Raw genomic sequence first — 24072 nt, 5'->3', positions numbered from 1 at the left:
TTTGACTAACTTTTATCCTTCTTCAGGAATGGAAAAAGTAGTATATGATCTGTATGATGTAACATGATCAGATGCATTTGACTGATGAAACATTTCTGCCCAGAGTAGCAAATTGCTTTTATAACAAACCGCACATATCCATGAACTTAAAAAAAATATATCCCAAGTATTAGATTCTGGGAACACGACAGAAATTTCTGTTAAAGCCACACAGGAAATTGTTTTCCTATACCATTAAACATATAGAAATAGCAGAAACTAGGGAGGGGAGGGGAGGGGAGGGGAGGGAAGGAGAGGAGAGGGGAGGGGAGGGGAGGGGAGGGGAGGGGAGGGGAGGGGAGGGGAGGGGAGGAAAAAAATTTTCTGTATATTGTCACATTAGAATACCTAGTATCTTTGCGGCTACTGATAATGATTAAAATAGAAGAAAAATGCAAACAGATCAAGACCAAAGTTTTTGCCATATGATTCTAACCACATACAGATCTCTGTCTAGAAAAGTCCTGAGACATGATAAATCAGAATCTGTTGAAGAGACATATAATAATGAGAAAAGAAAGAACGTGGTAAGGTAAGTTTCTGTGCTATAAAACACTTCACAGTGAAAAAAATGAAAGAGTTTCTGCTGTATAAAAAGGGAAATGATTTAACATTAGTATAAAAATGGGTAGACAGCTGGAGGACATTGAAATTGGAATCAGAGCGAGTACTGAGTAAAACAAAGAAACAGTAGGTACTTTCCTGGTAAAGCTTGTATGGGATAATTCCACCTTGAAGAAAGGTTCTCCCGTGAAATATTTTGCCAACAATGTATGTTTTTATGATTTTTATTTACTTGTTATAGCATGCCAGTATTTTCCAATTAAAACCTATTTTGTCATCAAATTCTATGGTGGCTTCAGTTTCTGCAACCTACTGAAGTACCGTGAGGCATCTTTCTCAACCCAGTTGAAATAGTGCTCCTTTTACTGAATCATGGGTGGTTTAATAACCTGTAATTGAAGAGTGGAGCTCAACTCTCCCAATCCAGGGAAATATTCAATCATATGTTCAAATTTAAGCATTCATTTAAGAGAAATAGGAGGTACTTGGGTTTTTCTTCACTAAAGCCTCCAGTTTTAGTTTTAATTTTTCCACACGTTTATTAAGACATTTTATTAACATTGAATACTGACAACATGCCATGTTTGTGATTCTCCTTGTAAGGAGAGATGTTATGGTTATGGCTGGAACTAGGTAAGTAAAAATCTGCTTAAGAGGATGTGGAAGACTGGCTAATTTCTTTTATATTGCTATACCTATGTGTTGCTTGACTTCTCTTATCAAACATGGTAGCTCTGTTACTGTCTTATATAACGGAACCTAGAGAAAGCTCTAGATGTCTTCTTTGGACAGTGCTTTAAATCCAAGTAAATCAATAAAATGTGACAGAGGTGAGACTTTTTTTCCAGATTAAATATATTTGTAGCAACAAGAATAATAGGAGAGCAATCAATCACTTACCCAAAATACTGAAAGTCAGCAACTAAATTTTGCACACCTTATGAACAAGAAACTTAAATTTACACTGAATATTTGCAGGAGTTCACTGACTCAGTGACAAAACAGAATTTATGCAGGAAGAAAAACAGACTCCTTGAAATTCCTTGAAGAGACAGTTTTGAGAAGAAATTGGACACACTATCATACTGAACTGGATTACCTTGTTTCCTTGTATGCTTTCGCCAGGGGGGCCAGGTGGACCAGGCAAGCCTTTCTGTCCCATAATACCCTATGACAGTCAGTGGAGAAAAAAAAAAAAGAATTAGGAGATAAGCACTATTCTGGGAACACTAAATAAGTAATCTCAAATTTGCTGCAAGCAACAGTAAAACCTTTTTAAAGACTCTAGTTCTGATCTTTCTTTGGTTTATGTTTTCACACTGTAGGCTTTAGTAATTATCCCTGGCAAATTCCCAGGAAAATAAAGGAACAATTAAGCTCAAAGTAATTAAAGACTAAGATATTCCCATGAAACAGTGTGATACTTTTCACAGTTTTTCTGGGGCAGAAACCGACTTTTAACAACAGCTTTGTGCAATCACTCCAAATCACAAAGCCAACTGACAGTAGATGCACAAAAGGCCAGAGCAGTAAAACCCAGTGTAAGTTAACCTGCCAGGCACGTTAGCACGTTAGTACGTGCACCACATACATGTATATTTGTAACACGTATATTTGTAGCACCACGTACACGTATATATGTAGCACGTGCACCACGTACACATATATTTCAAACAATTGTGGTGCCACAGTCTCTGGGAGCACCAGGTCAGAAAATCCTAAGTGGGAGAGGAGGAAACAAAAGCCAAAGGAACACCCTCTGGTTTGTGTAGCTACAGTAAAAGACAGGTAAAACCTTTGTGCTCATCTGTGTGACGAAAGATTTTGCCACAAACTTTGAGAGAATGTCTTGTGAAAAATACTGTTAATCTGTGTAAATATAAACAGGGGTTCACCCAAAATATTGTTGTTCTAAAAATCTTATCTCAAGAACTAGATGCTGCAAGCAGGCCCTCACCCTTGCAAACAAGATATTGTTTCCCCACAAATAACATATTTTTCATTCTTGAAGGCTCTGGGGAAGCAGTATATAGGGTCACACATTTTGCGGGATTTTGACACTCAGTTTAAACTTACCAAACTTTTTAAACTGACTGTGTCCATATGATTTACTGAGGAAGTGAAACTTTTTTAGCTTCCAGAAAGCAAAGCAAAGTCAGACATATATCCTGCAAAAATATTCATACTCTACTCCTCACTACATTTCTGTATCAGGCTGGTAATAGCGACATTTCTCCATTCAGATACCAGTCTGTTTAAAATGGAGACAACTGCTAGCTTCTGCTACAGAAGTAAAAGTTACAAAGATGTATCTATGATTAACTTAAATTAATGTGGAGAAAGATACGCAAAGCCAATGTTTCTCCCCATTGACTTTGTAAAAATAATTGATGGACACATCCATGATAAAGTAATACAGCCATGCACTGAATTGCCTTTTTTACCAGCATTTTTTTTTCTTTCTGAATTATCAGTCATTATAGTTGAGGTAGGAAAGAATTGTCTAGATGTTGCATGCTGGCTCCTTATAGAATTAACTTCTTGTTTTTATGTTTCCTTCCTAATGGTTTTACTAATGAGATTAAATGGATTCAATCTCATTGAACAAAACATAGAATTCATATTTGACATGTTTTCATCCACAAAAGAATCTCTTGGAAACATAATCGATACAAACAGAAGAAATGTGTCATTTAACTCATTTATTAGCTTGACAGTTCTGTGTAATTTCCAGCTGTAATCTCATAAAATTTGGCTGCAAATGCAATTTTCATCCAGTCAGTATTCCTTCCTAACCCAGGCAGTAGAAGCGCATGTCTGGTGCTCATGTTTTTATGCGTGATGCCTGCTGCAATTGCACCAATACAAATCAATAACTGAGGAAGCTATTCTGGTGTCAGAGAGATCAGAGTCAGGCAGCATAAATGTGCAGAAAGCTTCAAGGCAGTGCCACACCAACCTTGGGACCAATCATTCCGCTCCCCCGTGGCCCGGGGGGTCCAGGATAGCCTTTCATTCCACGGTCTCCCTGAAAAGAGTCATGGTATCATCAGTAGTTTTACATTTATTAACTGTTAGGCCTTTTACCCACTTGCAAAGCATTTTGTCAAACTTCTGAGTTTTAAAATCAAAACACAAATATGTTATAAACAGTTGCATTATAAATTAAACAACAACCAAAAAAAGCCCAAAATGTAGGCACCCACATCATTTAAGCTCCAAGTAAGAAAACTCTATTCCTCAAGCAAAGATCCACATGTTATAAACCACCAGCAGAGTAACACTCTGATTTATCTTACCAGCTACAGAAAAAAAAAAAAATCATTTGAAAATGACATTTTTTTCTATCATGTTCTGTAAGTGCTTGCCAGGATGGACAAGATGCCCACTGGGAAGCAGTAGGCACAAGGGCTCCTTATCGACAAGAAAAGGCACAGAGGCACAGAGGAGGCTTTATTTTCCACAGTCTGTAACTGTGCAAGTCGATAGGCACACATGCAGCATATTTTCACTAGAAAATGCTCACCAGTTCAAAAAGAAAAGAAAAAAAAAAAGTACGTTATAGATGCAGAAATTTCTGAACCAGGTTCAGTAAATGTCCGTAAATCTGTGCATGTGCTGGCAAGAAAAAATGTTCTGATAAGCTATTGATCATCCAATATATTAACAACAGAGCCACTAAGAGATGGTATTTCTTGACAAAATAAATATTTTTATTGATAAAACCCTTCATTCTATTAGTTTTTGCAGTAGGAAAAGCTCTAATAATGGATGTGCCTGCAGAGGGAGCATTCTAACCAGAAGAGAGGCACAAGCATGAATCATGCAGATCTCCGATGAGACTTTGTGGTAGGTGAAAAGAAAGAATATATTGTACTAGTTAAAATGGAACGAAAGAAAAGTACAGAATCTTTTAATGACTTCTTTTACTTTCAGTGAAGAATTGTGCAGCTTTCACATTATAATGACTGCTTTTTAGGTGAAATGCCTGAGATTCAGCCTCTAGTGACAGATCACTCCAATCTGCGGTTTTTGTACGTGGTTATGAAGCTCCCATGCCAAGTCCTGACTTGTACTGTTTATGTAAATATATCACAGCCTAAACTATGCTCAGGTTTGATGGATTTGGAGAGGTGGGAACCCTGAATCCAAAGGCTGAGGCTTAAATTTAGCTTATAATGCTTTCCTTCTTCATGTAACATTTGGCTTGAAAATAAAATTTATTTTCAAACCCTTTTTCTTCCAAAACAATGGACACTGGCCAGCTTGAGTCAGGACACAGGCATGGTACAGGGATGCTCTTAGCTTTAAATTGATGTGTCAAGCTCACAGTCTGTGGGATAAGTCAACTGTCGGATATAGTCAGGGGGAAATTTCTCCTTCAGATGTGATCAGAGAGGAGAGTTTGTTGGTTGGTTTGGTTTGGTCTAGACAGGTTTGGAAAAGGAAGCAAAAAAGATGGCTACTTTTTTTTCTCACGTATGAAAGGTGTTCTTACTGTGATCTGAGATTTTTACATCACACCTTCCCTACTAATACAAACAGAAAGGACATTGGAAATGCCCTTGAACTTTTTGTTTTGTTTTGATTTTGTGGCAGATTCTAGCTGTAAACATTTAAAGATTACAATCTTAAGCGCTTCAAGATTGTAGCACTAGAGTCTGACACACGGTGCTGGGAAATGCCCTTCTGCAGTGAGATGAAGGGTAGATATTCCTCATCTATTAAAACCTTCCTGGTTTATCAGTTCCTCCTGCAAAGTATTTTCATTAGCTTCAGATTGTCATATTACTAGCAAATACTCAGAGTCTAGGTAAATGCAGCCATCTTCTTATTTAGCTCCATCTGTTATTAAGGGAAAAACTATTAGTCTTCAGTGTCCTCATAAACCATCAAACAAACCTAAGCAGATGTTGCACAGAGCAGCCAAAGGTTTCTCTGCCTAAGCCTCTGAAACACGCCAGAGGTACCAAAGCTAAGAGGTGGTTATTTAGATATGGTTTTACTGTATGCATTGCTTTTTGGAGATTCTGGGCTGCTGTCGATTGTGAAGCAGCCTGTAAGCCACTGTGAAGGGAAGTTACTCAGCAGAGAAACAATTCCATGTGTTCCAGTATTGAATGTACCTGCAACTTGCTCTTGGATCAGTCCTGACCAAAAAGAGCACATGAGGGACTTGAAGTTGTGTCTCTCTTCCTCCCATGGGTAACACATTCTTACACAGGGTCATTGCAGGTGAAGGATTGAATTTTAGCTTCACATGCTTAGTTAATACCAGATGTCTCACTGAAAAGCTCTTTTGTAGAGCTTTATAGTAATTCTCAAAGTTTCTGTATTTCTTGGCTTAGGAAAAATACTTCTATTTTGCTTTATGAGTTGTGAAGTGGAGCAGTTCTTTTTTCTAAGATGTGACACTAAGCTGTCCTCCAGGGAATTCATTTCAAGAAGGATTAGTACTGCTCTTTGATGAGCTCTAATTTATTTTCTGCACTGTGCTTGTAGACAAGCTTGTCACCATCTGCAGTGAACTAGAAAAACACCACTGAAACAAGAAAGAAAGAGCTGCATCAAGACAATGAAAGTGTGGTACTCCAATGCCTATTCCTTATCACTGGATCAAGAAAACTCATTTAACGAGCTAATGCTCACCTGGGAAATAAATTTTGGCTTCTCGTCATATACATCTCATTTACTGTGAGGCATGTATATTTGGTGTTGAAACACGCAGGAGACATTGCAGTGCTCTCTTTAGTGAGAACTAGTTGATAGAAGGGTATTTATAAGAACATCTAAGAAAAGAGTAACTGCATCTCCACCTTCCCTATTTTAGTTCAAATAGACAGGCCCCAAGCTGCATAAGGTATTTATATTGCAAATGGATCCAGCCCAAGCGTTCATACACTAGGGGCTATGCTGGTGAATTTAATAATCTTTCTGTTGTGCAATTACTGAGAATGAACCTTTATTTCTAGTGATGTGCTCTTGCTCTTGAATGTCTGCAACCCACCCCCTAGTTGGCAATAGTGCTTTTATATCTTTTTTTAATCCTCTGACATTATGTGCCTCTGTTTTAATGCTAGAGAAAACAGGGTGCTGCCAGGATTGAATGCATCCCACATGTTCCAATTGTGTTTTCATGTGAATTTGACCTCTGATACACAAAATTCCTATCTTGCAGTGTGCACATATGTGAGCCATTTCTGAAAGGGGGGAGAACAGAACTCTGATTCAGCTGAATGGAACATTCTTATGTAGTGACAGTCAAAGGAATTTTACATTAACTACCGTGTAAATTTATGAGTCACTTTTATCAAATAAATGTTCTTTTTATATGCTGAGATTGCTGGATTTTATGTTTACTTGTTTGGTTGGTTGGTTGGTTGGTTGTTTTTAAATGTGGAAAGGATAAGGGATAGCCAGTGTACTTATATTTTATTAAAATTCAAACAAATATAAAAAAAAAAAAAAAAAACACGGAAGATTATGTACTTTATGAACTAAGTTCTAGGGGCATTTTTGCAATTCAGGTGAACTGTTTTCCCTTGCAGCACCTTTGCTACCAGGAAGCTCTGTAGAGACTGAAGATTCCAAACTTTATATAAGCAAGCAGGAATACAAAATTGAAAGGAGGGAGAAAAGCTGTTTATATTCTTTGTTTCTTTTTCTCCAGTGTACTCTCCACCATGTTTAGTGTGGATGCACAGAACTACATCACAGGTGTGACTATTTACCTAGATAATGAATGCTTTGGAACAACAGTCCCACATTGCAAAAGCAACAGCTGCTCACCACTTAGAGAATCAGTACGCATTCTCACCCTATAGCATTAACACACCAATCTAGTTCAATCACAAAAAAAGAAACTTGCCTATTTTAAAGTTAAAAATACAAATTAAGTTTTTGTATCAGGTGTTTTTAACTCTGTTTTTTTTTTTTTTTTTTTTTTTTTTTTTAATTTCTGACAGAGACCGCTAGATAAGCAGTGCTCTCAGCAGCCAGATTTTATGGCAATGTCACACTGCAACACAATCAAACCCACAGATCTACGCTTGATTTTTTAAACAAAATCTGATATGAGCATGGTTTGCCCTAATTATGTTATTTGTGTTATTTGCAAAGACAGTTATTTCTACAGATTTTTTTTTTTTTTTATAATACAATTCTTCCTAGAATGAGATGCCACCTCTCCATATCCCACAGATGTGGTACATTCCCAATCTACCCCATGACTGGCTATGAGGAGTCGAAATCTCTGCTCTACAGGAAGCTTCTAATGGCACATGCCCTCCAACAAACAGTGCTACAGGCCCAATAGCAATGTATCTGCAGTGACCGCAGGCAGCTCCTAGCCTGGACCTGTGGGCTGATCACCCACTAGTGGCAGAAGCGCATTAAGAATGCTCTCAGCTCTGATGATCTAGCTCAGTTTCATCTGAAGAGAATCCATTTCTTGTGCTATGAGACCGTTCGCTCTGACCTCTTTTTGGTTCATAACCCAAACCACAGTAAATTGGAACTACTTCATTTCAACAGCACATTTCCAATCCAGCCTAAAACCCTCGTGCGGAGTACGCAAGAAGATTCTGAGTCTGTGTGTGTGTCTTGCCTAAACCAGACTGACTGCAGGTTCTGAAGCCTTGCCCATTAGGCTATATAACACAGTATTGTAATAGCTAATATATGACTTATTTATATATATATATATTATATATATATATTATTATGTCATGACAGTTACAGAGGTATAAGAATGCCTGTGATAAAAAGACTAGATCACAAATCCTCCAGTGTAAAAGCTGGATATATTTCCTTCTACTTTACAGCTCTTACCTTCTCCCATCTAATGCATTTTATGATACTATTTTGTTCTTCTGTCAGTCATGATCTGGTTTGGAACTGTCGTAATAACTATACAGCCAAATAACTGCTTGATCAAGCAATTACATGGATTCATGACTATAAGAACAAATGTGAGTTGTGATCCACTTTTTGATCTCTTATATTAGCCAGGCACTATGATTTTCTTAAGTTTATTTCTGTATACTTCGTATATTTCTGATGCTTTTCAGAAACACAACCACAACGGTTGAGATAAAAAATTCCAGCTGTGAGAAATTTCACTGCAGTTATTCTAGTAGTTTCCTTTCATTTAAAAACAAACAAACAGAAAAATAAAACAAACAAACAAACATTATTTACATTTTGTATTTGTTTAACTCAAGTTTCTTTAAATCAAACCCCTATATTCCCATTGAAATTTTGATGTCTATTTCTGGGCTTTGTAATCATTCAACCATGGTATCATGGTGGGAGATATTCAATGACCTGATATGACCTTCCAATTCCTTTTTCTGGGGAAAATGCTACTCTCCAGTAGGAGGCACAGGGGAATTCCAGATGGAAAGATGCCCCCAGACATTTTGCAGCCAGAGGTTACATTTTTATGTAATATCTGACTTCATATTTTTATACAATATCCTAGGCTGTAATGGAATGTTCTTCTGTAGTACCAAGAAAAATTTCTTGTAAGGCTGCATTATATCCAGTGTAAAATCTATATTTGAAAAAAAAGAAAAAAAAGAAGATAAAAAAGAAGAAAGAAATTCCCCTCACATAAAATATCTAGTTAGTTTAGCTGTATATATTTTCCGTAAATCTATACCAAATGGCATAACTGAAATTACTTTTAGTTCTTTAGTAGTTCTGTCATGTTCTAAACCACATTATTTCATGTGAAATATCTCAATATATTGATAAGTGGTAGCTCTGAACAGAAGTATAAAGCCAGGTTTTTCAGGTCCCTATCTGCAGGCTATTGGTCATTCTAAGGATGAATGGCATTCAGTTTTTTCTTTATTGTGGATATATTTTAAAGACATTACTGTTGTTTGCTTTTAATGGGAGCTCTCATGTTCTGGGAACTAAAGTTTAAAGTCCTTTCTGTTTGGGAAAAATTCTGTTTGGGCAATATTTATTTTACTTTCTATTGCAGCATGTTCCCTGTTTCCTATTTCACACATGTAATAAGGAAATCATTAATAAAACCACTCTGCAGGATATTTTAAAGCAATTTCTTATATGATCTTCATCATACGTGTAAGTCTCTTCTTTTTCCAAGTTTTTATAACACAGTAGTTACAATGTGACTTTTTAAGTCAATTACACCCTGCTTAGAACCTTTTAACATTTATCTATTTTGTGTTTTATGGAAAAACAACAACAACAAAAAGGAAGTGATGTATTTCTAATCTCCATATCTTTCTTTTTTTTTCCCATCAATTTTTTTTTCTCTAAGCTGATATTCATTTTAGACTAAGACTCAGTCTTCTCTTGGGAATCGCTTTCTAGTAACTTTAATAATATTTAATTGTTTCCAGTAACCTCTACTTCTGCTACTCCTTGGGGGCCTTTACCCTTTTCATTGCCATAGACAAAAGGAGATGTTAAAGTACAGTCAATACTGTACTTGCATTGGATTCTAACTTCTACATGGAAACTCCAGTACCTAGAAACATCCTGGATCTTTGGGTGTATGAAAGATCTGCAGAGATAAAGCAATAACTGTTATGCATCCAACATGGCAGAGAAGCCTATTGGCAAACTTCTGACTGAAATACAAAGATTTCAGCATTTTCTCATCCTAATTTAATGCACTTTTAGGAGACATATTTGTCTACCCTGTCTACTAGTCAGATGCATGTACTACCACTGTGCTAGTACCTTTGGTCCAGGATCTCCCACACCTTTTGGGCCTGCTGGTCCTGGAGGGCCTGCTGGTCCTGGAGGTCCCTGTACAGGAGAGGAATAAAGCATGTCAGTAGCAGTCCTAAAGAAGTAGTACTTATGTTCTTCCATATAGAAAAGAATTTCAGCAGTAGTTATTAACATCTCTGTTTCTGCTGTATTTTGTCGAGTGCATAATATTTCCAATGTGTACTGAGCATCATAGTCAGTCCCAGGTGGAAACCTAAAAAGACTACCAGAGTGGAGGAAAATAAGTCCTGCTCCTGACTTAAGAATATCAGAGCTGTTCTCAGCTGAGAAACCAGTCAGAAAGCAGATGTTGCTCCATGATGCATACACCACAGACATTGCACATCTGGGATACCAGAGCTGATCCATTAAACCTTGGGGTCAGGCAAAACTAACATATTTTGATTTATTTGTGTTGACAGCCTGTTTGCTGAACTTCCCATTCAGTCCCTCACAGCCCCTTCAGCGGCCCTTCATGCTGTTGGAGGCATCCCTACCCTCCCTTTCAGCATTCAGATGCCAGATCTCTTTGCTGTATCAGAGCTACAGATCCTTAACTACATAAATCTTGTTCATGTTCACAAGTGATTTATAGAGTGGGATTTTCCAGACCATGGGGCATGCAAAGGTGGAAACCTATAATAAACATAATAAACATCAGGAATACTACTGCATACTGAATACTGTATACAATACTGAAGCTTTTTTTTTTTTTTTTTTTAATTATTTGGTCAGCAATAGTAGTGCAGCATGCACACATCCACCTAAGTTTGCCATCCTGTGACTGGTGACTGGGCAAACTACAACCAGCCTTTGGGTTGCTTTATTAATCAATGGTTACCAAACCGGGCTGATCTTGAATTCTTTGATTATTTAGGAATGAAAAGTTTTCAGTCTCTCACTGATCTCTTTGATTCTATATCTACTGATATTTTTTTCTCTCACCTAGCTTAGACAGAAATCTTGTAAGGTTTAAAACTTAGTTGCTATGATGCATTTTAAGGCCAAATAATATTTTTTCAATCATCTATTTGCATCACTGTCTTTTTTGTTATCACCTTTGCATTTTCTTTTTGGTTTTATTTGGGATAATGATAGGGGTTTTCATTTCATTTATTTGTATGTAGCCTGTTCAATGGACCTGGGTCCAAAACTGGCACTCCTTTACCTTCCAAAGAGTCTCGAGCTAGTCTAGTGTCACCAAGTGCTGTGAAATGTATCAGGTACATAGCATTTCTCCAGGAATTTTGAGTGAGTGCCCTTTGAACTAATTCTGAATCCCAAAGGGAAAGGAGGGCTGGGATCTCTTCCCAGGATCAGTTTGAATGACAGGAAATTGGAGCTGAGCCATGACCTATTTGGAAGCAATCAAGTCCCACCTCAGCATATTTGGGAGAGCTCTTGTGGTTGTAGTGTGGAAAACGGTTGGATTACAGACATGTGGTGAAAGAAGGATGGTAACAGTATTCACACCTTCTAGTGAAAGATTTGTCAAACACATCTGTGTGGCTTTGGATGACTGATATTTAGGATGATAGGCCCTTGTGATGGATGTGCCAGGTGGAACACTCAGGTGTTAACTCCTTCAGTAGCTAACCATCAGGAAAGCAAGAGGAGGGGGAGGAGGAATCTTCAAAAAAAGATAACTTAACTCCCCCTGGTATGAGAAGCAGCTGAAAAAAATGAGGCAGTGAAGTCTCCAAGATTTGGCCAAGAAGGTGTTACTAGAGATACTGAACAAAAAAGGAAGGAAGGAAGGAAGGAAGGAAGGAAGGAAGGAAGGAAGGAAGGAAGGAAGGAAGGAAGGAAGGAAGGAAGGAAGGAAGGAAGGAAGGAAGGAAGGAAGGAAGGAAGGAAGGAAGGAAGGAAGGAGGGAGGGAGGGAGGGAGGGAGGGAGGGAGGGAGGGAGGGAAGGAGGGAGGAAGGAAGGAAGGAAGGAAGGAAGGGCTTCAAAATATGTGAGATACTTAAATAAGCTAAAGAGTGAAAGAAAAACTTAATTACACTCAGTTAATTAGTTAAATAGAGAGCATACACAGAAGTAGTAGTAGTAGAAGCAGAACACAATGTACAGAATCTAATTACAAACAATAAAAAGTAGAGAATTAAAATTATACTTACAGCTTCACCTTTGTGGCCATCACCTTTTGCTCCACGGGGTCCAGGTAGTCCAGGCAGGCCCTGGTTACCCTAAGTACAAAAATAATAAATCAGGCATTGTGTCAGTATCTGGATCATCGTGACGTAACAGTAACAAATATGTGAGGAAACTGTTTAATATCCTTTTGGAAATATAGAATAGCAGTTGCCAGCTTTTCCAATTTATTTGCAAAGCTCAGAATTTTTTGTGCTTTTTTTTATTGTGGTTTCAGTTGATCAAATTAAGCTTTTAGAAGAATAGGAGGTCTCATTATGAAATCATCAACATCTAGATTTGTAGTTGCAGAGAGAAATCTTCAGAATATTACCTTTATCTTCAGCCAGTTAAAAAAAAAAAATAATCAAAAAGTTAAACCTTTGTGACTTTGAGGGTAACAGTCCTGAGTTTTGAACAATTAAATCAACAATACTGAAACACAGTATGCTAACCATAAGTTATATTATGTAGCACATTTTGTGTTTCAGGGAAATCACGTTGGTTCTCTTATGCAGTAAACTAAAGTAAACTATGCAGTAAACTATTTCATTGTACAAGGAAAATAATTTAAAGAAATATAATCAATAATACGAAATACTTGTTTTCTCATAGTTTAGCCTAAAATGCCTTGTATTAGGAGACAATTACTCCTTACGTTCACTCTTCCAGTGACTCCCACTAAAGATTTTATCCATTTGCAAAACCTCAGTGCTTCCTTTCACTACCAGAGGAGAAACCAATAGCAGTCTTCTCTTCTTCCTTCATTTCAGCAATCATTTTCCTGACATTTAATGAGTAAGTTAACCGAGCTTGTACTAGACTGTTCCTTGCAGAACCATGAAATAAAACTTATTACTTTAAGGTATCCCTCAAGGTATGTTGACAGTCTATAGTATTTATGTTCCTATGTGACAGCAGTGCCAGTTGGAAATCCTTATTGATACTCATAAGACACACACCCAACCCATTCCCAAGCACAGTATGCATATGTCCATACAAGGAGCAGTGCGCATCCTTCACTCAGTCCCAGAGAACCAAGAAAGGTAAATGGGTTCTATTGCAGATTTCTGGAAGGTCAGTTGTTAATATACATAAAGATACAACATCCTGAAGAACAATTATATGCAAATAGCATTCCTCTCCCCTGACTATTCCAATAAAAATAGATAGGGAAGGGAAGGGAAGGGAAGGGAAGGGAAGGGAAGGGAAGGGAAGGGAAGGGAAGGGAAGGGAAGGGAAGGGAAGGGAAGGGAAGGGAAGGGAAGGGAAGGGAAGGGAAGGGAAGGGAAGGGAAGGGAAGGGAAGGGAAGGGAAGGGAAGGGAAGGGAAGGGAAGGGAAGGGAAGGGAATTACAACTGACTGAACAATGCTATTTTATCAGTGTATTTCATCAGCATATTGTGCCTGGAAATTTCTGCAACAAATAATACTTCAAGAAACTACAGATGGATTCCTGACAAGCAGCTCAGACCTCAGGGACTGGTCTGTATGAGTCTCTCTTATTGTACAGTCCAAAGGGATAATTTCACTGAAAGATTTTAAAGGCAAACTCTTGAATCTTACCACCAATTTCAAACTGCAAGAGCCCTGGGAGATGTTTCTTTATGCTTCCTACTTTCCAAATCATGAAATTCCAACTCAGTTCTGAGAGAATTTAACCAATGAGTGTGCTTTTAGTCCATAAATAGCTTTATAATGGAAAACCAATTTACCTCTTCCTCATTACAGAATCACAGAATCACAGAATTTCTAGGTTGGAAGAGACCTCAAGATCATCGAGTCCAACCTCTAACCTAACACTAACAGTCCCCACTAAACCATATCCCTAAGCTCTACATCTAAACGTCTTTTGAAGACTTCCAGGGATGGTGACTCCACCACCTCCCTGGGCAGCCTGTTCCAATGCCTCACAACCCTTTCAGTAAAGAAGTTCTTCCTAACATCTAACCTAAAACTCCCCTGGCACAACTTTAGCCCATTCCCCCTCATCCTGTCACCAGGCACGTGGGAGAACAGGCCAACCCCCACCTCTCTACAGCCTCCTTTAAGGTATCTGTAGAGAGCGATAAGGTCGCCCCTGAGCCTCCTCTTCTCCAGGCTGAACAAGCCCAGCTCCTTCAGCCGCTCCTCGTAGGACTTGTTCTCCAGGCCCCTCACCAGCTTTGTCGCCCTTGTTTGGACCCGCTCAAGCACCTCGATGTCCTTCTTGTAGCGAGGGGCCCAAAACTGAACACAGTACTCGAGGTGTGGCCTCACCAGAGCCGAGTACAGGGGGATGATCACCTCCCTAGCCCTGCTGGTCACGCTGTTTCTGATACAAGCCAGGATGCCGTTGGCCTTCTTGGCCACCTGAGCACACTGCTGGCTCATATTCAGCCGACTGTCCACCATCACTCCCAGGTCCTTCTCTGCCTGGCAGCTCTCCAACCACTCATCTCCCAGCCTGTAGGTCTGCTTGGGGTTATTGCGCCCCAGGTGCAGGACCCGGCACTTGGCCTTGTTGAACCTCATGCAGTTAAACATTCTTAATACCCATAGTTCTTACATTATGGATAAAATAAAAAATGTTTTAAAAACGTTTCATGACATTTTTTTAACAAGAATAGAAATCATGGATCATGAGTTCATCTTTATTTTTACTTCCAATTCTAGTGCAGTAAAAAAATGCCAAACAGATATTTTCATTTAATCTTACCAGACCACTGTAAATACCAAATACATGTTAACACATTATTTTCTTTCAGAACTGGGATTTTGTCAAGTAGCTGATTTTGCCATTAGTAGCATAGCTATAAATCTACTTAAGTCATAAATCTACTGCCAAATCTGCTGGACGAGACAGTTCTTTAGTCCAGATTATTTAGTTGTTTTTGTGCTTTTTGTTTTTGTTTTAATAGCTGCATCCAAAACACAATAGAGATAGACAGGGAGAACTGTTTCCCACAGTTTTGTGGGATCTGGATAACATAATCCCAGTGACTCACTGCAAGTCAATGCACTGGCAACAAGGCAGGTGCCATTGTTGTCACTGATGACATGCTACATTAATTCATCTGCATTGCTTTCCTTTTCAGAGCAGGTTGTAAAGTCATGTCCTGAAGCAGTAATGTAGAAGCAGTTGCTTCTTCACTCTTAAAAACAAATAAACAAAAACACAGTATATAAACATACATTTTGTGCCCATGACTTTCACTTTCTGTAAACATTACCATGTGTAAAAAACAGGAAAGTGTTTCAAAAAGTTTGTAGATGAGATTCTACATATCCAGCAGGAAGAACAGGACAATGTTATTATTAAGAAAAAAAAAAGTTATGGCATGATCAAAACCTAAATGATTAAGTACTGGACTGGACAATTAAGTCTCATTTATCACTTTGTTTTATGGAAAAAACAGAGTGAATTAGCATTCCAGATTACAGACAAAGTAAATCATTTTACTGTTGTTGAAAATTCAAAAATACAGGCTACTGCATGCATCACTGGATCAATACTGAATATATAAATGTGCTATCCACCACCCTCCAGTAAGGGTGGTTGATCTTGCCAGTAAACCATTAAAGGCTTGCACAGTGAGCATAGCATAACCTGCAATAGACTACTGCACCCCTTTGCCAGTGTTGAAGTTAAAAATGTAAAGGATTTAACCAAGTAAAACCCATTCTGTAACCTATACACAAGTAAGTGTTAGGAGATCAATTTTTAAAATCCATTATTTTGTGTTTTACATATGTTTTTGAAATTGCAGGGTTGGTAGTTCTGAAACACTACTGGTAAAACAGATAATACCTGTCAGCTCCTACTCAAAAAAGTGTATATTGCTCATACAGAGGCACCAAAGACAACATGAGGTAATGAAAGGTGGAGATGAATTTCAAGAGCTACCTTCTTAACAAAGACTTCATGAGGGAAATTTGCAGAATGAGGTACACTGTACTATTTATTTAATATATTTTGAGTTTTTTCTTTGAAAAGAATGTAAGCTTATTTTAAAGCATATACTTAAGTTGGGATGATAAAAAAGTTGAAGAATTAGTTGGTTACTTTCCTGAGAAAGTTGTTCAGGCAGTATATACATTTTCACAAGAGCTTTGCATTATGTCTCACATTTCTCTGCTTTCCAACTTTTGTCTCAAAATTCCTACCATTGGTCCCATTATTGAATTTCCAGGAAGCCCATCATCTCCTGGTGGCCCCTTGGGTCCTGGATCTCCCTATCCAAAAGAAATAAAACCAAAGACATTTTTGTTATTTTCAGTTTAATATCAGTTTAATATAGTATTTTATTATTTTCAGTTAAATATTCCATTCCTTCTGACAGTGACATGACTGTTGCTGAACTAGGTAATATGAAATCAGCATTTCTAGAGGAAGTTTTTAACATCACAAGCTAAGCACAGACTGGTGTAAGGCTGGATGTAACGTTATTTCTGCCAGAGGACAGCAAAGAAATTCAAAGTTCTGGCAGACAGGATATGTTCAGAAAGGTCACAGATGCAATGGCACACCATTTCAAAGTTGCAGGCTCCACAGACTTCTATGAAGACCCACGAAGCAACTTGCATTTTTCTTCAAATATTGCCAGAATAACTGTTGGCAATCCTAGCTCTGCCAGTGACTTTCCTAGAAAGCAATGAGGCTTAAATTTCACTTTTCATATGTTAACCCTTGGGTTCCTGATGTTTAATCTAAGGCAACAGATGTTTCACTTTACATTAAGGATCGTAAAAATAAAAAAGATGGTTTTCGATGAAAGTTTTCCTTTTTTTTTTTTTTTTTTTTAACAGTAATGAGAAAGACGGTCAGTATTTCAGGACTTTCACTAGGGAATGAAGATCAAAGGTTCTATCAAAACCATGGAACAGCTGTAACCATGAGAGGAATATGAGAAAAAGCAGCTATCTAATGTTACTATGTTACTGTCTCTGTATTAGTAACAGCATAATGGTTGTCAAGGGAAATGAAACTCAAATCCCCAAACGTGGGTGTAGCTTAAAATAAATAAATTTCCAATTGACACAACTGTGTCCAGGGGTTAGACATCTAGTGATCACCCACTACTAGAGCAAATACTTGGAGATGTAATAAATAGACCTCAGACCATGACAACTCCCAGCACTGAAAAACATGCAGTTTTCCTGCACAAGAAATTTATAATGCCTTATATTCTTTGAACATCCTGGTAGTGAAACAAATACTACTAATCACTGTACTTTCCACAATGCAGAGAGAGTATGGACCTGCATAGCTTTTTATATTTTTGAGCAATTGGCATAAACATAGGTGATATTTATTGAAACAAAGGTATAGGTATTACTATGGAACTAAATAGGCAATTTTTCTAAAAATAAACTTACATTGTATAATTACTCAAGGTACTTGTTTTGATGCATTAGTCACTGCATACAAAAGGTCTGACATAAAATTTAGTGAAGAGCTTGAAAACACTTTTACAGACTCCAGAGGACTTTGGATCATGGCTGGTCTGCTAAGAAAGTGGTATGAACTGTACTGAACTGAATAAAAGGGTGAAAAAGACAATGAAGTCTACAGTTATTATTATTCATCAAGAATGTCATCAAAAGGCTGACTTACATGTCTTCTCAAAAATGCCACATTAACCAGAAAAACGGCACCATGTCAAGAAGGCAGATGGGTGTTCTGAAACCTGCCTTCATGCAAGTCATGTGTTACAAGATGACACTTTTATTTTCCTGACATAATGTTTGGCACGTGGCTCTGATTTTAAACCTATATAAGAGAAATGGAGCACCTTGCACTCCTTTATTTCTTCTCTGTGGTAGCATTTTTACTGCAGGTGCACCCTGAGCTTCTTCTATTCTCTCTTTTCTTCATCTTCCATACACGAACAAGTCCAAAACAAATCCTAATCCCCTGGGCTGCCCTGTTGCCAGGCTGGTAAGTACATTGTGTATACAATATCTACATGTGCACGTGTGTAGGTTTTTACAGAAAGAAGAAAATTTTTATTTTTACAGAAGAAGAAAATTGGGGATGAAGTCACTCCAAAGTGGATGGATATCCAGTAGTGATTATTACACCAAAACTGAAGAGCAACAATTAATGCTGAAATTAACTGGGGTATTATAAAAACAGCATTGATTTTATCTATAAAATAAAAATGTGGACAATAATGAATATTCAAATGGTTTTAATGCTAAGTCTGCATATTTCACTCAGAAGGACAATTCACACCCATTTCAGGTACATTTCAGCCATAGATAAAATGAGATAGATGTAGCTCTAGCTATCTGGCATATGATATTTCATTTTAAATAGAAAATACAGTCCAGTTATTCACTTGGAAGTGACATACAAACAATCACCTCCAAAAAAAATTTCTACATCAGCATATAACTCCCTGGAAGTGTCCATAGACACATTTCTGCAGGGGCTTACAACTGCTTTCAGGAAATCTTTAGTCTTTACAAGAAAAAACAAACAAACAACAACAAACAAAACAAAACAAAACAACAAGCATAAGTAAATGTGAAATAAGATGATTTCAACGTGATTAATTTCAAAGGAAGACACCCACTAAGCCCAGCACCATGTTAAATGGCTTCCAGACATACTTTGTTAATTTTTTGGTACTTTTCAGTACTCCTTATCTTTAAAATTCACTCAGATTTGCTACTTCCAAAATAAATTTTAAGTCATTTAGTTTACATTCTTTTAACTTTGACAGAAATGTGCAGTAAAAATTTTCTGATCTCTGGTCTCCAGCAAACATACAGATAATCACCTTTGGTCCAGGTGGCCCCTGAATAGATGATCCAGCTACTCCAGGTGGCCCTCTCTCTCCTGGTTCACCCTGTTACAAAACAGTGTCACCTACATTTAAACAGTTTCATTTTCTGCACAAGTAGATAAAAGTTTTTTCAACACTTCACATTATAAAAATATGTGTAAAGCTTTAGGTAAAAATGGAAAATATAGGTAAAAATGGAAAATATTTGGGATAAAACAGTCAACTTTTTTCTCTTGTGGTTCAAGTTTCAAGCTTTAAATAACTATTGGTTGAACTGTGTATCTGTTTTTTTTTTAAACTGTAATTATTTGTGTGTGTGTCTCACTTACAAAGCCAATGGAATAACCAAAATGCTTGGATTTTTTCAATTTCCTCTCCATTAAGAGACACACAAAATTATTATTACACACAAAATACTGTAATAGAAAGTTAATGTTTCCAAGTCAAAATCTGCAAAATGCTTGTCCTTAGAATCACTTGGAAAATTCTAATTTATCTTCTCAGTTCTTGAGCATAACTGTAAGGTCTATAATTATATGTTTACCTGTTATTTTTCTCCTTAGGACTCTTATTTCATACAGGACAAACAGGACAAATGATGGAATTACTTCTGCTTTTCCTTTTTTTATTATTTTTATTTTTGTGTTGTCTCAAACCATCAGACATTTGAGAAATCTGTACATTAAATATATCCCATAGATTCTTGTACAATGTACAAAATTAAGGGTTACCCTGAAAGAACAAGCTTACTTTTGGTCCAGCTGGGCCTTGCACTCCTTTATAACCAATCAGTCCTTGGGATCCTTTTTCTCCTGGGTCACCCTGATGGAAACAAAGCTTTCGTTTAAATCACAGAAAAGGTTCATTCACAACTGCATGATGCCCACAATTAGAAATGTATTTAGATGCTTCGCTCCAAATGAAATCCCATTCATTTTTAGAATCTGCCCCAAAAGTCCCAAATTTAACTAGGTAGGAGATAAAAGCATTAGTTTGTCTACTAATACACCTTTCCAGGCTTTTAATTTCATATTTAGAAATCTAATTAGTCACCTAATTTCCTTTAGTTCCTCCTCTTGCCCTATCAGCATACTGAAATAATTTTCAGTAACCTAACTTTAATGAAAATTCTGTGCCAAAGATTTAGAAAACCTCTACTGTCTTATTAACTTTAGTGTCTATGTTCATAGTCTGATTTTCCTGCACTTGTTCAGGCTAGGGATCATATCTGTCTCCTTTTAAACCATCAGTTAAAGGGTAATTGCAACTTAAGATATAATGAATGAAAAAAATATGAAAAAATAAGAATTGGAACTATTACAAAAGAAGTCCTTCTAAACTTTATAGTGCTTCTCAAGCGTGCATGCTAAGACATACCTTCTGGCCTACACCTCCTTTGCCAGGGGGTCCTTCCGGGCCTCTTGGACCTTGATCTCCCTTTTCCCCCTAACAGAGATTAAATGGTTAGTTTTTATTTAATTCATTGTATTGATACCATCAATGATTGGACTTACAAAGTCTGCATAAGTACTTTCCCAAAAGATGTCAGTTAAAAAACTGGTCAAAGAAGAAAATATGCTATCTTTTTACCTCCCACCCCCAAACCTCCTGCAATCACATTCCTTTTGTAGTAGAATTCCATGTGTATACTCATATGTGGAAATAAATGTTTGCAAAGTTATTTTGCTGTCTTTGCTGACCAATTCTGAAACAACCAACTTTTAAGAAGCAGTAATTTTCTGCATCTCTATAGCCAAAGGCCAATCCAGGCTTCAAATATTAGCCAGAAACATTGCTTCAAATAATTCACAAATAATCTGCATATTACATCATGCTAAGGAAAAAATATTTATGAATAATATTGGTCAGATTAGGGTTTCAGAAAACCTGCAGGTAATGCAGAAAATGAAAAATAGATTAAAATGAAGTTTTAACTTCTATCTCTGATACAAGCTGTTGATGGATGTGTTATTATAGAGCCTGCTCATGATACTGGTGGCTCCCATTTCTGTGAGACAGCTCCCACCTGCAAAAACTGCTATAACACCTCTGTGCCCACTATGCACTGCAGACATCCAACTGTTCTTTGCATTGTCCTGAATACACAAGGTAGCTGCTCAACTCTAACATTTTTGCTTATAATTAATTACGACAGCAGTAGTACCAAGATGATCATGAGAATGGCAATATGTGAAAGAAAAAAGAAAACACAGCATGCCCAAATAAAGAATCTAACTGTAACCTTAGCTTAACATCTACTCTGTGTTCTGATGTATCTTCCTGATACACTGAGAGGTTCATTTCTAAGCACTTTAATAGTAGGTGATTTCATTTTTTTTAATTAAGTAAAACCAGAAATGTTATGTATTTATCCATAGTGGGAAGCTTATGGCCTCAGACTCTCCCTTGTCAAACTCTTACATGCACTGCCCTTGCAGCTGAAAAAAATGTGAAGTTGCATCCTTAATAGATGGTTATTAAAGGTATTCAGCTGCTTTCTGATTAAAGACAGTCAAAAACTGTTGATTTGCTTGCACTGAATCACTTTCAGTTCATCAGTTCAATATGTTGGGCAGGTATCACCCTCATTTAAGAGCTGCACAGCAGCAGAGTTTGGAGGCCACTGGATTGTCTGCAGCCATTCAACAATCAGCCAAAGCACTGAGTTTTGCTCACTCAGCAGCTCATTTTTTTTGGATAAAGTAGAATTAAAAGAGAAAACAACTTTTTACTTGGAGAGCAACTTTTTACTTAGGCAAATAATGATAGGACATTTTTTTGCAATATGGCTGAGTTTCTCTTAAAATCTCAGAATTTCCCTTGGAAAAAAGGAGCCCTGGTTTCAGTGTTTTCTTATAGTTTCTGTACCAGGCTAGGGGACTTCAGCCACAGCTCACAACCCTACTAGATGGAGGGTTACCGTAGGTTGCACCAACTTGAGCCAGTCTTCTAGGTGTCAGGAAAAAATCTAAGCAGGCCGTAAGACACGAGCTATCTGTTCTCCAAGAAGATTGTGAAAATTAATGAAAATCAGCAGCCCACAAAAGGCAGAACAGGTAAAACATCTACAGATTCAGATGGCAGCCACTGTTAATAAAATCTGTTGGAAACTTTCCAACTAGCATACTCACTTTTCTCTAGCAGAACTATTGCCCCATGCCCTCCCCCAGGATGAACTGCTTGTCACTACATGACTGTAAACTGATAAAGATTGAGTTTGGTATTCTTTCATCTATAGCTTTTACATGCAGGAAAATATATTTCCTTACCTTTTCCCCTGCTTTTCCAGGGTCTCCCTGCACCCCTCTCTCTCCTGGGACTCCTGATGGACCTATATCTCCCTTGAAGAAGAATAAATAATTGCATCTACACTCATCATTTTTTTTATTATTATTATGTAAAATATTTCTAACAGTGTGTTAGAATATTAATTCATTACATACAATATTTTTGTTCAAGTAAAGGTTGTTATCCCCAGTTAAATATTCTATAGAGCCAGAAAAATGTGAACTTTAAATTTCTCTTAAAGCCTTTCACCTACTTCTTAAATCTTTGTTTTGTATTAAATAAACTTGCATTTTTCAGCAAGTAAAAACATGAATTAAAACTATTTGTTATTCTGTGCACAATGATAATATGATAAGAATGTAATTTGCTTGAAAAGTCAAGCATTTGGGATTGAAGAACTGTTCAGTTGGACTGGCCTATCCAATCTAATCATTTCTCTCGTGAATCTACATTACAGTCTTTGGTTTACCTGACTTAATGATATTGCATTGCATGAGGTGAATGATGCTCATAGATTGGCTTGTACCCAAAATCGTGTTGGTTAAAGACTGCCTCTCTTGTTGTATAAACTGGTCTAGGCATTACTTTTAAGACAGACCTTGACACAAATTGTTGAAAAAATCATATGAACTACTCCTGCAACATGCTTCTTCCATGATCCTTGGAAAAATCACTAAAATCAAAATATCCATGTCATTTTAGCCAATTTTTGGGGAAGCCTTACTTGAAATATCAAGGATCTGATATACGGGTTTCAAACTGGCAGCTGAAGTCAAAGCTGTAAATGTTTACCACCTCTTCTAACACACAGGCAGTATGAGCACTGCTGTCACACAGACTTTTTTTTTCTTTTCTTTTTTAATCACTGCGGAGGAACAGAGATAGTAGAAGCCTTTCCAGAAGGCTGTAGAGATAACTTAGAAGAACTGGAGACAAACTCTTTCAGTTATGGATGCAGTAATGACTTCAGGAGAGAGGGTGGGAGCCTTAGCACAGCATTTTGAGTTTAAAGGGTTTAAGCGTGACATTAAGGGAATATCTCTCACTGAAATTCCTTATTATTTTGAATCTATTCAATTTATAGCAAAAAAAGTCTACTTCACTTATCATTTATCAGCAACAGGGGAAAGAATCAGAAGACACTTGAAGAAGCAGTTAAAAACAGGCTCACTTTAAGTCCTCGTAATCCAGTTGCTGGGAGTCCTGGTTCTCCTTTTTGTCCACGTTCACCTTGTTGACCCTAGTAACAAAAAGACTTCTGTTTGACACAGGAATATAATTTGGCTTCATTCATTACTTGTATTATCTCACCAACTGTTTTACACATAGAGGTGGTCAAATTTTCAATCAAGTGATTTTTGACTGGAATATTCCATTCTGTCAAAACTCCAATAACTTGTAGAAGTGCATCTATTTTATTTATTTATAGAAAGTGTAAGTGAATCATGCCATATTTCTTCTTGTTGTTTTAATTCATTTAAGTATCTTTTATTTTCTATTTCCTACTGGTATACCAAAGAT

At 37.3% G+C, this 24072-nt stretch overlaps 2 protein-coding genes and 1 long non-coding RNA gene across 3 annotated transcripts in view; 2 read left to right on the top strand and 1 right to left on the bottom strand.

Moving 5' to 3' along the window:
- The window catches only part of UMAD1 (UBAP1-MVB12-associated (UMA) domain containing 1), a 200036-nt gene that overhangs the window by 37240 nt on the left and 138724 nt on the right, over positions 1–24072 (top strand). The gene's annotated exons all lie outside the window — the stretch shown is intronic.
- The window catches only part of COL28A1 (collagen type XXVIII alpha 1 chain), a 64851-nt gene that overhangs the window by 10077 nt on the left and 30702 nt on the right, over positions 1–24072 (bottom strand). The window contains exons 18-27 of the mRNA XM_013110141.5: positions 23723–23791; positions 22533–22604; positions 20641–20709; positions 20014–20085; positions 19258–19326; positions 16637–16705; positions 12478–12546; positions 10324–10392; positions 3563–3631; positions 1703–1771 (exon numbers count right to left, since the gene is read on the bottom strand). Coding sequence (XP_012965595.4) covers positions 1703–1771; positions 3563–3631; positions 10324–10392; positions 12478–12546; positions 16637–16705; positions 19258–19326; positions 20014–20085; positions 20641–20709; positions 22533–22604; positions 23723–23791 — 696 coding nt within the window. The remainder of the gene's footprint in view (positions 1–1702; positions 1772–3562; positions 3632–10323; positions 10393–12477; positions 12547–16636; positions 16706–19257; positions 19327–20013; positions 20086–20640; positions 20710–22532; positions 22605–23722; positions 23792–24072) is intronic.
- On the top strand, positions 357–6871 carry LOC119716030 (uncharacterized). The gene is made up of 3 exons (XR_005263652.2): positions 357–571; positions 4345–4452; positions 6106–6871. It is a non-coding gene; the product is annotated as an uncharacterized lncRNA (long non-coding RNA).

The sequence above is a fragment of the Anas platyrhynchos genome, chromosome 2 (assembly GCF_047663525.1).
Source record: "Anas platyrhynchos isolate ZD024472 breed Pekin duck chromosome 2, IASCAAS_PekinDuck_T2T, whole genome shotgun sequence".
NCBI lineage: Eukaryota > Metazoa > Chordata > Aves > Anseriformes > Anatidae > Anas > Anas platyrhynchos.
Note: the sequence above shows the minus strand (reverse complement) of the source record. Positions and strands in the feature narration are given on the sequence as shown.